Source organism: Podarcis muralis, chromosome 18 (assembly GCF_964188315.1).
Source record: "Podarcis muralis chromosome 18, rPodMur119.hap1.1, whole genome shotgun sequence".
Taxonomy (NCBI): domain Eukaryota; kingdom Metazoa; phylum Chordata; class Lepidosauria; order Squamata; family Lacertidae; genus Podarcis; species Podarcis muralis.
In genome coordinates this window covers 11,455,974-11,473,513 of record NC_135672.1, presented here as the reverse complement: position 1 = coordinate 11,473,513, position 17,540 = coordinate 11,455,974, and the positions used below count along the sequence as shown (strand labels likewise).

The 17,540-nt window shown below is 49.5% G+C and overlaps 1 protein-coding gene across 2 annotated transcripts in view; it reads right to left on the bottom strand.

Moving 5' to 3' along the window:
- The window catches only part of ARID3A (AT-rich interaction domain 3A), a 60,294-nt gene that overhangs the window by 11,292 nt on the left and 31,462 nt on the right, over window positions 1-17,540 (bottom strand). For both annotated transcript variants that reach the window (XM_028713375.2, XM_028713376.2), the window contains exons 4-5: window positions 10,683-10,755; window positions 4,272-4,455 (exon numbers count right to left, since the gene is read on the bottom strand). In XM_028713375.2, coding sequence (XP_028569208.2) covers window positions 4,272-4,455; window positions 10,683-10,755 — 257 coding nt within the window. The remainder of the gene's footprint in view (window positions 1-4,271; window positions 4,456-10,682; window positions 10,756-17,540) is intronic.

The window sequence follows — 17,540 nt, the reverse complement described above, 5'->3', positions numbered from 1 at the left end:
TCCCTATTTTCAGGGGAGAAACGTTGGAGGGGATGGAATAGGACGTCCCTCTTTTCAGGGGAGAAACGTTGGAGGGGATGGAATAGGACGTCCCTATTTTCAGGGGAGAAACGTTGGAGGGGATGGAATAGGACGTCCCTCTTTTCACAGGAGAAACGTTGGAGGGGATGGAATAGGACATCCCTGTTTTCATGGGAGAAACGTTGGAGGGGATGGAATAGGACGTCCCTATTTTCAGGGGAGAAACGTTGGAGGGGATGGAATAGGACGTCCCTATTTTCACGGGAGAAACGTTGGAGGGGATGGAATAGGACGTCCCTATTTTCATGGGAGAAACGTTGGAGGGGATGGAATAGGACGTCCCTATTTTCAGGGGAGAAACGTTGGAGGGGATGGAATAGGACGTCCCTATTTTCACGGGAGAAACGTTGGAGGGGATGGAATAGGACGTCCCTATTTTCAGGGGAGAAACGTTGGAGGGGATGGAATAGGACGTCCCTCTTTTCAGGGGAGAAACGTTGGAGAGGATGGAATAGGACGTCCCTCTTTTCAGGGGAGAAACGTTGGAGGGGATGGAATAGGACGTCCCTATTTTCAGGGGAGAAACGTTGGAGGGGATGGAATAGGACGTCCCTATTTTCAGGGGAGAAACGTTGGAGGGGATGGAATAGGACGTCCCTATTTTCACGGGAGAAACGTTGGAGGGGATGGAATAGGACGTCCCTATTTTCAGGGGAGAAACGTTGGAGGGGATGGAATAGGACGTCCCTATTTTCATGGGAGAAACATTGGAGGGGATGGAGCTATGCAAACCCCAAGTCAAGGAGATAGGGAAGGTTTTTTTAATGTTTGATGGTTTATTGTGTTTTTATTTGTATTCTGCACACACAAACACAAAACCAGGTGCTTTTTCGAATCTTCTGGCAGCATTTAAGGACAGGCAAGACACTGCTTCTTTTTTTAAGAGAAAGGAAGTTGGGTTTACAGCTACGAAGGAGTTAACAGCCCTCCATCCACTCACCTCCCCCCCCCACCGGCCCACCCCTCCCTCCCCACCCACAAATCCTTTTTCCGCCACCTGGTCCTCTGAATTCCAGACTAATTAACATTAGCCTTGATTAGGGTGGATGTAATAGGTGGGGGAAGCGAATGGCAGAGAAGGAAGAAGGGGAGAGAAAGAGAAAGAGAGAGAGAGGAGGAGGAGAAAGGATGGGGTCAGAATGAGCCCATTCCCCTGCTTCCAAAAATTAAAGGGTGCGTCTCCATATAGAACTATACGTAAATTTCTTCCCAAAGAGCCTTTGATCCACTGGAAACTACCGTATTTTTCGCTCTATAAGATGCACCAGACCACGAGACGCACCTAGTTTTTGGAGGAGGAAAACAAGAAAAAAAATATTCTGAATCTCAGAGGCCAGAACAGCAAGAGGGATCACTGTGCAGCGAAAGCAGCAATCCCTCTTGCTGTTCTGGCTTCTGGGATAGCTGCGCAGCTTGCATTCGCCCCAGAAGACGCACACACATTTCCCCTTACTTTTTAGGAGGGGAAAAGTGAGTCTTATAGAGCAAAAAATACGGTAAGCCTTCCTAAAGAATTACGAACCCCCCCAAAAAAGAAAACAGGATGAAAACCGCCTCCCACCCCACGGCCGAACGTGGAGTCGGAATCTCCTTCCTTCTGACGTGAAGCCACGGGTTCGAGTCCTGCCCTCCAAAGCAGGAGGAAAGAAGCTCGCTCCGTCTTCCGCAGGACAGCTCTTGAGATTTATTTATTTCTGAAGACGGCCCTCCCATCTCCGTTTTCTCCGGCCCGAAAGCGGCACCGCGGCTTTCCGTTTCGGCAGCCGCGACCCTGGTTTAAAGGAGCCGTTTGGCGTCAGGTTATAGATAATGTCTCTATACTATAGAGATATACAGGGGTACCTTGGTTCTCAAACGCCTTGGTACTCAAACAGCTTGGAACCCAAACACTGCAAACCCGGAAGGAAGTGTTCCGGTTTGTGAACTTTTTTTGGAAGCCGAACATGCTCCGTTTTGAGTGTTATGCTTCCGATTTGAGTGTTACTCTGAGGTCTGACTGTTTTTGCCATTTATTTTGCGTTTTTGCGGCTCTTTCTGGTTTTGTTTCTGCGACTGTGTGGAACCCAGTTCAGCTACTGATTGATTGTGTGACTGCAGTACATTGTTTATTGCTTTCATTTTATGGATCAACGGTCTCGTTCGATAGTAAAATCCATGTTAAAGTGCTGTTTTAGGGGTTGTTTTTAAAAGTCTGGAATGGATCGATCCGTTCTGCATTGCTTTCTATGGGTCTTGGTTTTGGAACGCTTTGGTTCCAGAACGGACTTCCGGAACGGATTAAGTTTGAGAACCAAGGTACCACTGTACCGGTTTGATATACTGTCAAAAGAACTGGTCTTCTACAGCGGTACCTTAAGAACGGAAGTACGTTCTTAAACCGAAACCGTTCCAAAACCAAGGCGCGCTTTCCCTAATGAGGCCTCCTGCCGCCGGTGCCCTTCCACCATTTGGAGTCCGTTCTTAGACCAAGATAAAGTTCTCAAACCGGGACACTATTTCCTGTTTTGCGGAGTTCATAAACCGAATCGTTCTTAAACCGGACTGAGGTACCACTGTAGTGGTTTGATATACAGTGGTACCTCGGGTTAAGAACTTAATTCGTTCCGGAGGTCCGTTCTTAACCTGAAACTGTTCTTAACCTGAAGCACCACTTTAGCTAATGGGGCCTGCTGCTGCTGCCGCACCGCCGGAGCACGATTTCTGTTCTCATTCTGAAGCAAAGTTCTTAACCCAAGGTACTATTTCTGGGTTAGCGGAGTCTGTAACCTGAAGCGTGTGTAACCTGAAGCGTATGTAACCCAAGGTACCAGTGTATTGTCAAAAGAACTGGTCTTCTATTTTAATTGATTGTCTGATCTTATGCTAATGTGTTATACATTTGATGTTAGCCGCTCTGAGCCCAGCTTCGGCTGCGGAGAGCGCGACATATATAAGAATTATTATTATTATTATTATTATTATTATTATTATTATTATTATTATTCTATATACCCCGGGCAGCTCAAATAATAATTGCAGATCAACGAAAAACAGCTTTAATTCTTAAAACTGGACTCTGGGTACCACTCACTCTGCAGCTTTGCAACAGGGAAAACTACGCAGGATTTGAGATTATGACAATTTCACGGGTCGAAAACCACCGTTATGAACCGGCAGCTGTGCCCCTTTTCTAAAGGGAACTGGGTTTTTCCTAAAGGGTTTCTGGGTTGCGGGGCAAGACATCAGTATGTGGATGATACCCAGCTCTACCTCTCCTTTAAATCAGAACCTGTGAAGGCGGTGAAGGTCCTGTGTGAGTGTCTGGAGGCGGTTGGAGGATGGATGGCGGCTAACAGATTGAGGTTGAATCCTGACAAGACAGAAGTACTGTTTTGGGGGGGACAGGGGGCGGGCGGGTGTGGGGGACTCCCTGGTGCTGAATGGGGTGACTGTGCCCCTGAAGGACCAGGTGCGCAGCCTGGGAGTCATTTTGGACTCACAGCTGTCCATGGAGGCGCAGGTCAATTCTCTGTCCAGGGCAGCTGTTTACCAGCTCCATCTGGTGCGCAGAATGAGACCCTATCTGCCTGCGGACTGTCTGGCCAGAGTGGTGCATGCTCTGGTTATCTCCCGCTTGGACTACTGCAATGCGCTCTACATGGGGCTGCCTTTGAAGGTGACTCGGAAACTACAACTAATCCAGAATGCGGCAGCCAGACTGGTGACTGGGGGCGGCCGCCGAGACCACATAACACCGGTCCTGAAAGACCTACATTGGCTCCCAGTACGTTTCTGAGCACAATTCAAAGTGTTGGTGCTGACCTTGAAAGCCCTAAACGGCCTCAAAGGCCCAGTAGACCTGAAGGAGCATCTCCACCCCCATCGTCCACCCCGGACACCTGGGTCCATCTCCCGTGGGCCTTCTGGCGGTTCCCTCCCTGCGAGAAGCCAAGTTACAGGGAACCAGGCAGAGGGCCTTTTCGGTGGTGGCGCCCGCCCTGTGGAACGCCCTCCCACCAGATGTCAAAGAGAACAACAACTACCAGACTTTTAGAAGACATCTGAAGGCAGCCCTGTTTAGGGAAGCTTTTAATGTTTGATGTATTACAGTATTTTAATATATATTTTTGGAAGCCGCCCAGAGTGGCTGGGGAAGCCCAGCCAGATGGGCGGGGTATAAATAATAAATTATTATTATTATTATTACTTACTGAGTGCGCAAGGTGAAGGCAGCACTGGTGATGGACGTGGGAAGGTTCAGACCCTTTGTGATCTCCCGCCAGAGTTTCTTGTTGATCACCTCCACCAAGCCGCCCTTCTCGGTCACCAGGACATAGAGCATGTACAGATCGAGGACCTGCTTGGCCATGATGGGGATGCGGTTGACCGGCGTCCCTGCAGACGAAAAGAGAAAGGAACAAAAATAGCAGTTGGGCGGGGGCCGAATCGCAGCCTCGCTCACTGGTTGAAGCTGACCGTGGCGGCGGTGAAAGTCTCTGTGCTTTCCGATAACTCTCCTAAAGACTGCGGCAACCGAATTCGGCACGGAATCACAGAATCGGAAGGGACCTCCAGGGCCCATCCTAGCCCATGGAGGAATCTCAGCTAAAAATATCCATGACCAATAATAATAATAATAATAATAATAATAATAATTTATTGTTTATACCCCGCCCATCTGGCCGGGTTTCCCCAGCCACTCTGGGCAGCTTCCAAAAATACAATAACCTATTAAACATTATAAAGCTTCCCTAAACAGGGCTGCCTTCAGGTGTCTTCTAAAAGTTTGGTAGTTATTTTTCTCTTGGACATCTGGTGGGAGGGCGTTCCACAGGGAGGGCGCCACCACCGAGAAGGCCCTCTGCCTGGTTCCCTGTAACCTCACTTCTCGCAGGGAGGGAACTGCCAGAAGGCCCTCGGGAGATGGACCCAGGTGTCCGGGCAGAACAATGGGGGTGGAGATGCTCCTTCAGGTCTACTGGACCATTTAGGGCTTTCAAGGTCAGCACCAAGAATTTGAATTGTGCTCGGAAACGTACTGGGAGCCAATGCAGGTCTTTCAGGACTGGTGTTATGTGGTCTTGGCGGCCGCTCCCAGTCCCCAGTCTAGCTGCCACATTCTGGATTAGTTGCAGTTTCCGGGTCACCTTCAAAGGTAGCCCCATGGAGAGCGCATGACAGTAGTCCAAGCAGGAGACAACCAGAGCATGCACCACTCTGGCCAGACAGTCCGCAGGCAGGGAGGGTCTCATCCTGTGTACCAGATGGAGCTGCCCTGGACACAGAATTGACCTGCGCCTCCATGGACAGCTGTGAGTCCAAAACGACCCCCAGGCTGCGCACCTGGAAGCTTGTTGTGAAATGATTCTATCAAAGCCTTTAAAAGTTCCTTTCTTTTTTATTTTTATTACAATTGCTGCTGCTATGACGGACCAGACCAGCAAGTTCGGGTTACGAGGCGGGATTCGAACCGGCAGCTCCCTTGACTCGCCCCTCGAGTTTCTGAGTTGCGGGGCACAGCCTCCGCCGGCAGAACCAGGCGCGCAGTGGCAAAATCAGAAGGGCAGGTTCCCTTCCTGATGTAATTAGACAATTATAAGGATTAGGGAGGCATTGCAGTGATTAACATAGACCACCACTGTGCCTGTCCAAATGACCCTGGAAAGAGCGTCTCCACCACAATCGTCCAGCCCGGACGCCGGGGTCCACTTCCGAGGGCCTTCTGGCGGTTCCCTCCCTGTGAGAAGCGAGGTTGCAGGGAAGCGGGCACAAGGCCTTCTCGGTGGTGGCACCCATCAAGTCTCAAGGAGATAAAGAACTTTTAGAAGACACCTGAAGGCAGCCCTGTTTGGGGAAGTTTTTAATGGTTGATGCTTTATTTATATATGCTGTAAGCTGCTCAGAGTGGCTGGGGAAACCCAGCCAGATGGGCGGGGAATAAATAATAAAATTATTGCTATTGTTATTATTATTAACTCTCAAAACTGGAGTGCTTTGTGTTTCGGGGCTCATTGTTCTTCCCCCCTGCTGTCCTGGCTCCAAATTTAATCTCCACGGTGACCCTGAAACACAGGGAAGTTCTTAAAGTTTTATGTTTTAATGTGTTGGGTGTTTTAACTTGTTGGAATCTGCACAGAGAAGCTGGGGCAACTCAGTCAGATGGGTGGCGTATAAGTAACATATTATTATTATTATTATTATTATTATTATTATTATTAGTTGTTGTATTCCACCTTTCTCCCCTATTAGGAACCCAAGCTGGTTCATAGTGTAGATCTGGGTTATTTTGAAAGTTGCGTGACGTTTTTCATTCAACGTTCAGTGCTTGACAGAACCGACCACATTATTTCGCCGCTTTCTGCTATTATTATCATGAGCAGAATGTTTTTTTTAAGGGGGATTAGATTTGATTCCCTGGTCTCTCCCAGGACCAGCGCTCTAACCGTTACACCGCGCTGCCTCTCTTCGTCGGATGTGCTATGTTTGCACGCCTGCCTACTCTGAAACAAACACCCTGGCAGGTTTCAGAAAGCAAACAAGACTCTGTTCCCGTTCCCCCAACACCTTTGACCAAAGACAAGCCACAGAGCCTCCAATTTGCATCAGGCTGTTTTTTCCCCGAAAGGTCTGGTGCATTCAAATCGCGCCCTTTCCGCATCTGCTCGGGCAGAAATGAGAGAGAAAGAGAGAAAGACAGAAAGAGAGGAAGAAAGAGATAGGGGCGGGGGGGGAGAAAGAGAGAGAGATAAAGAAAGAGAGAAAGAAAGAAAGAAAGAGAGAGAGAGAGAGAAGGAGAGAGAGGAGAGAGAGAGAGAGGAGAGAGAGAGATAAAGAAAGAAAGAGAAAGAACGAGAGAAAGAACGAGAGAGAGAGAGAGAGAGAGAGAGAGAGAGAGAGAATGAAAGAAAGAAAGGAGAAAGAGAGAGAGCGAAAGAAAGAAAGAAAGAAAGAAAGAAAGAAAGAAAGAGAAGGAGAGAGAGAGGAGAGAGATAAAGAAAGAGAGAAAGAGAGAAAGAGAGAAAGAAAGAGAGGGGGAGAAAGCGAGAGAGAGAGAAGGAGAGATAAAGAAAGACAGAAAAAGAGAGAGAGAGAGCGAAAGAAAGAAAGAAAGAAAGAAAGAAAGAAGGAGAGAGAGAAGAGAGAGAGAAAGAGAGAAAGAGAGAAAGGAAAGAAAGAAAGAAAGAAAGAAAAGAAAGAAAGAGAAAAAGATATATATATATATATAGACAGAAAGAGTGAGAGAGAGAGAGAGAAAGAAAGAAAAAGGAAGAGAGAGAGAGAGAAAGGAGGGGGGAGAGAAAGAAAGAAAGAAAGAAAGGGCGCTTTTAACTCTCTGCAGGTCCAACGTTTTGCATTCGCCTCAAAACGTTTACATCCCGCGACGATTCAAGCCGCGAATCTCATCGGATGATTTTGGGCATCCCTAACAAGAATAATAATAGTAATAATAATGATGATGATGATGATGCCGTCATGAGGTCTAGAAACCCGAACAAGCAGCGAAAACCTGAGGAAACTGAATCGTAGCACATGAACAAAAAAAGACCACTTTGGCACACAAATGGGTTTGGACACTCCTAGCTAGCGGACAAAAGGAGCTGCTTTCAAAAGGGGGCAAAATAAACCACCCCGCTTCCCCCTCTAATTGATTTATTGCTTCCTTAAAGCCGAAAGGAACAATCGGGGCGAGAAAACAAGAGCCGACGGCAGCCAGAAGATGTTTGTGCAATGGTGCAGTCGTCCGACCGTTTTATTGCAGGAAGGAATGGGTCATTTTCCGGGATTAAACGGTGTCCGGCCAGAGGATGGGCCGGCCGGCCTGTGGCTTGGATCCCAGGAGAGGAAGACTTTGAGGGAGGATCCTGGGGGGGGTCTTGGGGGGTGGGAAGGAGGAGAGGTCTTTTTGCAGCCTTAACTATCCTACCTGTAAAATGGGTGGTTTATTTACAGCCTGTGAAATGTGAGGCAGTGAGAGGTTTTACTTTCTTGGGCTCCATGATCACTGCAGATGGTGACAGCAGCCACGAAATTAAAAGACGCCTGCTTCTTGGGAGAAAAGCAATGACAAACCTAGACAGCGTCTCAAAAAGCAGAGACATCACCTTGCCAACAAAGGTCCGTATAGTAAAAGCTATGGTTTTCCCAGTAGTGATGTATGGAAGTGAGAGCTGGACCATCAAGAAGGCTGATCGCCGAAGAATGGATGCTTTTGAATTCTGGGGCTGGAGGAGACTCTGGAGAGTCCCATGGACTGCAAGAAGATCCAACCTCTCCATTCGGAAGGAAATCAGCCCTGAGTGCTCACTGGAAGGACAGATCCTGAAGCTGAGGCTCCAAGACTTTGGCCATGAGAAGAGAAGACTCCCTGGAAAAGACCCTGATGTTGGGAAAGATGGAGGGCACAAGGAGAAGGGGACGACAGAGGACAAGATGGTGGGACAGTGTTCTTGAAGCTACCAGCATGAGTTTGACCAAACTGCGGGAGGCAGTGGAAGACAGGAGGGCCTGGCATGCTCTGGTCCAGGGGGTCACGAAGAGTTGGACACGACTAAATGACTAAACAACAACAACATCCCTGACCATTAGGTCCAGTCGTGGCCAACTCTGGGGTTGTGGCGCTCATCTCGCTTTACTGGCCAAGGGAGCCGGCTTCCAGGTCATGTGGCCGCTTCTAAGCCTCTTCTGGCGAACCAGAGCAGCGCACGGAAACGCCATTTACCTTCCCGCCAGAGCAGTACCTATTGATCTACTTGCACTTTTGACGTGCTTTCGAACTGCTAGGTTGGCAGGAGCAGGGACCGAGCAGCGGCAGCTCACCCCGTGGCGGGGATCCGAACCGCCTACCTTCTGATCGGCAAGCCCTAGGCTCTGTGGTTTAACCCACAGCACCACCCGCGTCCCTTAAACCCACAAAAGCACCTTGCAATTTCCTTTATGCCCGTCCTTGCCCATTGCACACCCCCGGTAATCGTTTCCTAGATGCACATTCCGGTCGTGCAAAGCTCCTGGGACAAGACCATCTGCTACCCCCCCCCCACAACCGCCACCCCCCTCCCCACAATCGGATTCCTTGACTTAAGGTAAATCTCTCTTCCCACCGCTTTTCTTGACACTCCCTTCAGCTGCCAGCCAGCGCGGGTTTTTATTGCCCAGTAAAAGCCACGTTAAGCAACATAGCAGCAGGAGTCTCGGCGTATTGGCCCGAACCCGTGACGCCACCAACCGTCTCTTCTCCCGACCCCTGCGACTCCAGCAAAGCAATTCTTTTAATTCTTTTCCCAGACAATCTTTGAAAACATCGCAGGTTTTGCTTTTTAATTGGAATGGGCGAGATAACGATTCGCCTAATTGATTAATTTTAAGGACACCTGAAGGATGCTGTCTCTATATCACTGCTTGCTCGTTAATTACCATCTTTACTCGTTCATTGTACACCTTAGGGCGCCGGGCAAAAACGTTCCTTTTTAACCAGGCCTTTGGTCGATCCAATTTACACCCTATGCCCTTTTAGAATGTGGCTTGGGTTACTGCTTTTCGTTTGATTTTATATGTTGTGGTCTTGTTGTGAACCGCCCTGAGACCTCCGGGTATACGGCGGTGTATACCGTATTTTTCGCTCTAGAAGATGCACCAGACCATAAGACGCACCTAGTTTTTGGAGGAGGAAAACAAGAAAAAAAACATTCTGAATCTCAGAAGCCAGAAGAACAAGAGGGATCGCTGCGCAGCGAAAGCAGCAATCCCTCTTGCTGTTCTGGCTTCTGGGATAGCTGCGCAGCCAGCATTCGCTCCATGAGACGCACACACATTTCCCTTTACTTTTTAGGAGGGGAAAAGTGAGTCTTATAGAGCAAAAAATATGGTAAGTTTATTTAATAATAATAATAATAATAATAATGAATAAATAATAAAATAATCTCTAAGATGTTTGTGCACTTCCACCTCTTAGATAGGAAATTACCTATTTTACATAGATCTAGTTCTAGGGTCTATGTCATGGGTAGGCAAACTAAGACCCGGGGGCCAGATCCGGCCCAATCGCCTCTTAAATCCGGCCCATGGACAGTCCGGGAATCAGAGCGTTTTTACATGAGTAGAAGGTGTGCTTTTATTTCGGATTCATCTCTGGGTTATTTGTGGGGCCTGCCTGGTGTTTCTACACGAGTGGAATGTGCCCTTTTATTTAAAACGCATCTCTGGGTTATTTGTGGGGCGTACGAATCCGTTCATATAATTTTGCTTCAGAATATAGTCCGGCCTCCAACAAGGTCTGAGGGACAGCGGACCGCCCCCCTGCTGAAAAGGTCTGCTGACGCCTGGTCTTTGTAAAATATTGTATAAGGGTGTTGACGTGACGTGTAAATGTAAAACTGGAAAAAATGCATAAACGAATTTTTTTTTAATTGCCTTTTTTCATCAGAGGAGGAGGAGGAGCAGGAGAAGAGAATGATGCAACAGAAGTATTTTTCTGCAAGATGGCACGCCCCTCGCTGTGTGCATGTGTGTGACCTTAGCAAGCACAGAGGAAGATTACCCAAAGCTAGCTTTGCAAAAGCATCCGTTGCAAAAGATTTGCCGGACAGACAGGGAGGGAGGGAGAAAGGGGTGGGTTGTCGTCTCACCTCGCTTCTGCATGAAGCTGAAGAGGTCGTCCAGGAATTCCTTCCTTTTCGGGTCTCCGTCCAGTTCGTACAGCTGCAGGTGACATAAGACGAAGGAGACACGTTATTCGGAGACCCTTCCCAACGGGGAGACACGAAAACGCCACCCTAACTCTTAGCCCCAAGACCCAGAAATCTCGTTTTCGCTTTTGGTATTTTTAAGGTTTGCAATCAAGTCTGCAGCAAAGCGATAACTTTACAAACCAAGTTCCCAATTACCGTATTTTCCGGCGTATAAGACGACTAGGCGTGTAAGACGCCCCCCCCCCAACCTTTTCAGTTAAAATATAGAGTTTGGGATATACCGTATTTTTTGCCCTATAGGACACACTTTTCCCCCTCCAGAAATGAAGGGGAAATGTGTGTGCGTCCTATGGGGCGAATGCAGGCTTTCGCTGAAGCATGGAAAGCGAGAGGGGTCGGTGCGCACTGACCCCTCTCGCTCTCCAGGCTTTAGGAAGCTATCCGCAAGCCTTGGGAGCCCACGGGAGTTCCCGCCAAGCTCCCAAGGCTTGCGGACAGCAGCTTGCAGCCCAAAACCCGGGGAGCGCAGTGGGGTGCACCCTGGGCTTTGGGCAGATATCCGCAAGCCTGGAGAGCCCGGCGGGAGTTCCCTTGCGGATAGCAGCCTGTTCTGGGGTCTGGGGTCGGGGGAAGCTTGGAAAATTTCCCCAAAACTTTATTCCTCTGCCGGAGGGGGATGGAAGAATCCATTTCGCAAGTTTTGTCGGTAACGATGATTATTAGGCAATTGTTGGGCAAGAGACCTGGAGTTTCAAAGTAGTTGGTTTTGATGACTAAAGAGAAGGAAAATAAACACGCTGAGTTAGGACAGTGGAGGGGATCCGGAAGGTGGCCATGACCTCGCCAGCAAAGGTCTGTATAGTTCAAGCTCTGGTTTCCCCAGTAGTGATGTATGGAAGTGAGAGCTGGACCATCAAGAAGGCTGATCGCCAAAGAATGGATGCTTTTGAATTCTGGTGCTGGAGGAGACTCTTGAGAGTCCCATGGACTGCAAGAAGATCCAACCTCTCCATTCTGAAGGAAATCAGCCCTGAGTGCTGACTGGAAGGACAGATCCTGAAGCTGAGGCTCCAAGACTTTGGCCACAACATGAGAAGAGAAGACTCCCTGGAAAAAGACCCTGATGTTGAGAAAGATGGAGGGCACAAGGAGAAGGGGACGACGGAGGACGAGATGGTGGGACAGTGTTCTCGAAGCTACCAGCATGAGTTTGACCAAACTGCGGGAGGCAGTGGAAGACAGGAGGGCCTGGCGTGCTCTGGTCCAGGGGGTCACCAAGAGGCGGACACGACTAAACGACTCAACAACAACAAAGGTCCTTTCCAACTGGCCCCCCAGGAGTCTCTCCAAGACCACACCCACTCCCCAAAGCCACGCCCCTCCCCGGTTCTGATTGGAGTGTTTGGGCCCAGATGGAAAACTCTCCTCTCGATCCCGCCTCTCGCTTACCTGGGCGTAAGGTAGAGAGGGGCTGGTTGGGGGTTTAGAAACTAGCCTGGCGGTACAAAAAAAGTAAAATTCACGCCCATCACACTGCCCACTTTCACCTCTGACCCTGCCCACCTGGCCCCCAGAAGGGCAGTGTGGCCCTCAGCACCCACAAAATGCTTCCCCCATCTCTCTTCCAAGAGAGCATTTGGGAAAAAATTCCGGTGCCTCTTTTCCACAGGAACATTTCCCAATTCAATTTCTCTTATTCTTCCGGGGGGGGGGGGGACCCACATCGCCGCCATAAACCAAGATTTCACCACCCCTAAAGCAAGCAAGACGCGGGTGGTGCTGTGGGTTAAACCCCAGAGCCTAGGACTTGCCGATCAGAAGGTCGGCGGTTCGAATCCCCGCAATGACGGGGTGAGCTCCCGTTGCTCGGTCCCTGTTCCTGCCAACCTAGCAGTTTGAAAGCACACTAGTGCAAGTAGATAAATAGGTACCACTCTAGCGGGAAGGTAAACGGCGTTTCCGTGCACTGCTCTTGTTCGCCAGAAGCGGCTTAGTCCTGCTGGCCACATGACCCGGAAGCTGTACGCCGGCTCCCTCGGCCAGTAAAGGGAGATGAGCGCCGCAACCCCAGTGTCGGCCACGACTGGACCTAATGGTCAGGGGTCCCTTTACCTTTACCTTTAAATGATATTGAGCGTCAGACAACTTGGCCACAATAAGGACATTTTGCCCATGGCATAACTGTTTTCCACCTTCCCACTTTGACTCTCTGGCACCCTCTCTGCATCACCTAGCAATTCTAAAATATAGACTTTTACTCCCTTTACGCACTTTTACTCTCACAAGATTGAATGTCTTGCCCTCGGCTGTTCTTGAGGGACGATTCGAACAGATTCCATACGAAAAACGCTTCTGTCTCTGTGGAGATGGCAGACCCGAATCAGTGGCACATGCCCTTCTGGCTTGCCCACAGGGTGGTTTGCAATATAGAAACACAAACAGGGACACGGGTGGCGCTGTGGGTTAAAACCACAGAGCCTAGGGCTTGCCGATCAGAAGGTCGGCGGTTCGAATCCCCGCGATGACGGGGTGAGCTCCCGTTGCTCGGTCCCTGCTCCTGCCAACCTAGCAGTTCGAAAGCACATCAAAATGCAAGTAGATAAATAGGCACCGCTCTGGTGGGAAGGTAAACGGCGTTTCCGTGCGCTGCTCTGGTTTGCCAGAAGCGGCTCAGTCATGCTGGCCACACAACCCGGAAACTGTACGCCGGCTCCCTCGGCCAGTAAAGCGAGATGAGCGCCGCAACCCCAGAGACGGCCACGACTGGACCTAACAGTCAGTGGTCCCTTTACCTTTAGAGCAAGCAAGGAAAATGAATTACCCGCTCAGAAAACTCAGGGCACGGTCAGAAAAACACCCTCAACCCCAAAGACTGGTCTCTGTGGGAATGCAGGGGAGCCGGCAAATTGCTAATTTCCCGAGGTTTCCCAGGAAAGAGACTCGTCAGGTTTGTTTCAGCCTTGGTGGTTAGGCAGGAAGAGGTGTTCTTTAAAGGCAGAGGCGCCCGGCTCGAGGCAAAAGGGAGTTGGGGACCCGGGGACGGCTGGAGACTTTTGTTTTCGAAAACCGAACCAAGCCCAGCCCTGTAGGTAACGAGAGGCTCCGCGGGCAGAGAAAACCGCAGGGTTAGCAACTCTGCAAAAAAAAACCACTGCAAAAAAAAACCACAACGTCCAGAGCCCCATGTTGTCCCGCTGCGGGCGACAGAGAGGTGTGCCGTGTAGAGGAGCAATCAAAAAGCACGGGCGAATTAGCAAGCTGTTGCTCAATTTCCCATGCTTTGAACCTAAGAACCGCCCTGCGGCTGGATCAGGCCCAACTGGGAGCCACCTGACGCAGGATCCTGTCCTCACCGTTGACCACTAGATTCCCCAGAGGGAATCTATACAGTGGTACCTCGGGTTACATACGCTTCAGGTTACAGACTCCGCTAACCCAGAAATAGTGCTTCAGGTTGAGAACTTTGCTTCAGGATGAGAACAGAAATTGTGCTCCGGCGGCGAGGCAGCAGCGGGAGGCCCCATTAGCTAAAGTGGTGCTTCAGGTTAAGAACAGTTTGAGGTTAAGTACGGACCTCCGGAACCAATTAAGTACTTAAGCAAAGTTCTTAACCTGAAGCACTATTTCAGGGTTAGCGGAGTCTGTAACCTGAAGTGTATGTAACCCGAGGTACCACTGTACATTGAAACTCGGGTTGCAGACGCTTCAGGTTGTTTCTTCGGGTTGCAGACCGCCGAAACCCGGAAGTGCCGGGTTATTTCTGGGTTTCGGCAGTCATGCATGCGCAGAAGCGCTGAATCGCAACCCGTGCATGCGCAGACGCGCCGCTGCAGGTTGCAGACGTGCCTCCCGCATGGATCACGTTCGCAACCCGAGTGTCCATTGTAATTTATTATCTATCCCCTGCCCCAGCCGCTCTGAGCAGCTCCCAACAGAATATTAATAAAATTCATAATAATAATAATAAAGCAATAAAACATCAAAAGGTTTAAGGTCTCCGCCTCACTCGCTTTTAAACCGTGCCAGTCTCAACCACCCGCCTACAACTGTTGAAAGCATGTACCGTATTTTTCGCTCTATAAACCGCACCAGACCATAAGACGCACCTAGTTTTTGGAGGAGGAAACCAAGAAAAAAAACATTCTGAATCTCAGAAGCCAGAACAGCAAGAGGGATCGCTGCGCAGCGAAAGCAGCAATCCCTCTTGCTGTTCTGGCTTCTGGGATAGCTGCGCAGCCTGCATTCGCTCCATAAGACGCACACACATCTCCCCTGACATTTTAGGAGGGGAAAAGGGAGTCTTATAGAGGAAAAAAATACGGTAAGTGAAATTGCGCACAACGCAACCGTGCTGAACATGCGCGCAGGAGGAGACGATATGTGAACCCGTCCGACGCAGGGAGATTCTGGCTCCCCGCTGACCGAATCACGACAACCTCCGGAGTGTGACGGCAACGCGCCTCTCCCCTAGGTGGGCTCCCCGGCGGGCGGAAACTGGGTGCCCCTACTCCCAGCTATTAATAGGCAGCTGTCAACAGGAATGTCTCTCTCTGGCACCAGTTGCTGACCTCCTGGCCGGCCCTCCCTGAAACCTGTACGTGTCACGTCAGTCGGAAGCCGAGATGCCCCGCGCGGAGTTTCCAAGCCCCCGGGGTCCCGCTTCTATTTATTCCCCCTGCTCTGCCCGAGTTGGCTACATGCAGCTACGGCGCAGGAACACATTCGAACGGCGGTCAAAGAGCATAGCTGTCAAGCGTCCCTTATTTGGCGGGAAACTCCCTTATCCCAGCGCTGTGTCCCGCTGCTGTCCCTGTCAGATACTTTATTCGGCTATAAGCCCACAAGGTAAAAACCAATCAATAAATAAAATTTTACATTCTAAAATATCAACTGAAATATTTCAACGCATAATCTCCTTCACGTTACATACAATCTCTAGATGTACCATATTGTGGCCTTGAATATAAAGATGGTAGATAGAGTATACTAGATTTTTAATAGTCATGCAGCATTCCATGAAGTCTTTTATATGAAAGAACTGAATTCAGGAATCTGGCAACCTGTAATGTTCTATAAGAGTCAATGTCCTGGAGTAGATAGGCTAGATGCAATTCAGGTGGTTTAGCAACAGTTTCCAAAATGATTGAACTCAGAATCCTTGATCGGGGAACAATATATAAAGGACAATTAAACAAGATATGATGAAGGGATTCTATTGATTTGTTGTCACATGTGCATAAAACAGAGGTTTTACCATTAGAAAATCTATTGCTCAGCACATTTGAGGGGAACACATTAAATCTGGCTCTAACAAAAGCGAATCTATGCGACGCAACCGATAAGGTAGACAGATATCTAGGTATCTGGGACATAAGTGTAATGCCCTGATTTATCGGGGAACATGTACCTCCACCTGTAGTAAGATTTTGTTGCAAATCAACCTCCTCCGATCTTTGTTTGATGACCTTTTTTGCTGTAATTAGATCTAAATTTAGTATATCGGAAGGAGAGATTCCATAAGACAACAGTTTGGAATGGATTTTTGTTGCCCATGGGCTGGTAAATTCATCTCTCCAGCTGCTGTCCCTTATTGATGATGTCCCTTAAATTCCCCGGGTTTCATGCTCGCCCGGCTCGGGAGAGAACAACATGGCTTTTGAGAAAGAGGCTCGATGCTGCCTGCAGCGAAACGCTGCAACCACCGGACTTGAGGACACGGCGGATCGGGAGGGAGGGGTGGCAAAAAGAAGATAACAGAAATGGAGGAACCGAAAGCAACTGCTTGCAGGCCAGGCGAACCCGTTAAATGAGTCGCCACAGAAACAAGCAGGTGCGCTGGGGCTGCACAAGTTATTAAAAATAAAACCACACGGCCAGGCTGCGTTTCGTACATGCAAAGAGATTCTGCTTCTCTTCCTTTCAAGGGGAGGGGGGACGGGATTTCTAAAAGGGGAAGCCGAGAAGGTTTCCTTTCTGTGAATGCGGCCGTTTGCAATCCAGAGGGGCTTGACTACTACAATGGGGGGGCGGCGTGGGGCTGGCCCTAGGAGACTGTTCGAAAAGCTGTCTCCGTTACGGCAGCCGCCCTGCGTGCGAGAGGGGGGAGAATATCTCCGTTTTGAAGAGGCATTCCCTCTTAAGGGCGGCAAAGGATGTCGTGGGGACCATCCATTCCCCATCCCACCAGCTCAGGGACGATAGGATATGTAGTCAAGCAATATCCAGAGATAAGTAAAGTAAAGGTAAAGGGACCCCTGACCATTAGGTCCAGTCGTGGCCGACTCTGGGGTTGCGGCGCTCATCTCGCTTTACTGGCCGAGGGAGCCGGCGTACAGCTTCCGGGTCATGTGGCCAGCAGGACGAAGCCGCTTCTGGCGAACCAGAGCAGCGCACGGAAACGCCGTTTACCTTCCCACCAGAGCGGTACCTATTTATCTACTTGCACTTTGACGTGCTTTCGAACTGCTAGGTTGGCAGGAGCAGGGACCGAGCAACGGGAGCTCACCCCGTCGCGGGGATTCGAACCGCCGACCTTCTGATCGGCAAGTCCTAGGCTCTGTGGTTTAACCCACAGCGCCACCCGCGTCCCAAGCGATCATGCTAAGGGTGGCCAAATTCTGTGCGACTGCCATAAAACCTAGGGAACAAGCTGTACAACCAAAATGATTCAGGTTTTAAATGACAATTTTAGGTTATATTTTATTACAATATATATTTTTAACTGCCGCTATGTCTGTATTGTCTGTGTTATACCCAGTTGCAATTCAATGTATTCCTGTCGTGTTTTATGCTTTT